This window comes from Trichechus manatus, unplaced genomic scaffold (genome assembly GCF_000243295.1).
Source record: "Trichechus manatus latirostris isolate Lorelei unplaced genomic scaffold, TriManLat1.0 scaffold00001, whole genome shotgun sequence".
Classification (NCBI taxonomy): Eukaryota; Metazoa; Chordata; class Mammalia; order Sirenia; family Trichechidae; genus Trichechus; species Trichechus manatus.
In genome coordinates this window covers 36,387,675-36,389,413 of record NW_004443937.1, presented here as the reverse complement: position 1 = coordinate 36,389,413, position 1,739 = coordinate 36,387,675, and the positions used below count along the sequence as shown (strand labels likewise).

The 1,739-nt window shown below is 35.2% G+C and overlaps 1 protein-coding gene across 1 annotated transcript in view; it reads right to left on the bottom strand.

The window, feature by feature from the left end:
* APPL1 (adaptor protein, phosphotyrosine interacting with PH domain and leucine zipper 1) overlaps positions 1 to 1,739 on the bottom strand; it is a 37,092-nt gene that overhangs the window by 7,684 nt on the left and 27,669 nt on the right. Inside the window, 3 exon segments of the mRNA XM_012555845.2 lie at positions 138 to 174; positions 279 to 453; positions 1,046 to 1,098. Of these exon segments, the coding sequence (XP_012411299.1) occupies positions 138 to 174; positions 279 to 453; positions 1,046 to 1,098 (265 nt within the window).

Genomic DNA, 1,739 nt, shown 5'->3' with positions numbered 1-1,739 from the left:
GACTGACTGTAACATGACTTAAAGGCCAATCATAATTGATAGTACCACATTTGAATACCCAGGGATCAGGATAAAGACGGAGGATATGTATATGCACAAAGGAGCTTAAAATAAAGCTATAAACAGGTAGAACTCACCGTGAGTCTTGTAACTTGTGTCTGTGGATCAATTAACCTATAATAATCATTAAAAATTTGGAAAACAAATTTTAATTAGACAGAGATCATGTAAACCTTTTTTTTCCCTACAGTGTTTTTGAGGGAGGGGTTACTACTTACTTTAAACAGTCACAAGTGACTAATAAATGTGACTCTGTCATACGAAAGATGTTATGGATGGCCCTGGCAGCTAAGATCTGGCGCATTGTTTCATAAACAACATCTGGACTGTCATCTGATTTCACCTCCATAGAGCCGAGGAATCGGACAATAAATAGCTGATGAAGAATAGAATCTATAACAGAACAAGGTACATTATATATTTTTAAATCCTATGTTTCTTTTCCTAAAGAATAAAATATATTGCTTCCTTCTAGATTTGCCAGTGAAAAATTCAACTTAGCAGAGGTATTTAGAAATAACTCCTAACTCCAGCGTTCAAGTTACAGGAAACTGAAGGCCTCACATTCAAATAGCAGAAGATTACTCTCAAAAGATAGTTCTGAGTAAAAAGAATTCCATGTATTATTCTTATAACTTTTCTATAAGTCTGAAATTATATCAAAATAAATAGCTAATAGAAAACGAAAAGTTATACTCCAATATCAGAAGTGAAACATCAATTATTAAGAAAAGCTTAAAAATATGTTACGCACTGGAAAACTTGCCTATGAGGTCAAAAGTGTGATATTCTATAATTTTGTGTGAATAATAATATCTTAACCCAGATAAAGTTCTGGTGCTTTAAATGCATTATGAGCAGAAAATTTTGAAGATAACATTAAAGCTGTGCATTGTAGCACAACAAATGTAAATGACAAATTCTTCACACAGTTTCCTACTGAGAAGAATTTCTAAAATATAAGAACATGGCACGTCTATTTTACCTTCCGTTTCAGATTTTGTACCTCCTCCAGATTCTCCAAATGGATTTGTACGCCTGAGAAGTTTAGAGAAATGTGAACCAATGGTCAGTTACCATAAGCGACACAGAGAAATCTCAATCATTAAAACCAGAGTTAAAAACTAAGAGTCACAAAATCCTACGCATACATTTTAAAAAGAAAAGCTCTAAAATGCCCCGACCCGTTAAGGAACATTACTGATGACCAAATCATTGTGAAGAAGGCCCGACTTCACACAATCACTGAGTTAACAGGCTGACCCCAATGTTGTTGCACTTTAGAAGACACAGATGGACGGGAGTTTAACTGCACATGCACACGCACACAAACACACAGATAGATCAGTATCACAATAAAACCCTTCGTGAATTTAAGCAGACAAGCACAGAGGAAATGTCTATTTAGTTCCAGTGTTAGCTGCCTGAAAAAAAATTCAGGGATTTATTGGGATTGTGAAAACCTCTTTTAGGTTCTTTAAGTACATGTAGCAAGTTAACTCTAATGATTTGAACATTTTCTAGTTTTAAATCCATATTTCTCAAGGTGTAAGTAACAGAATGGGTGAACAAAAATGAATTGGAGATGGAAGCAACCTCCCCCCTTAGTGTGCCTGGCACTTGGCATACCCACAATGAAGGAAGAAAGTACAATTCAAGGTAGGTTCTGGAAGCAGAGA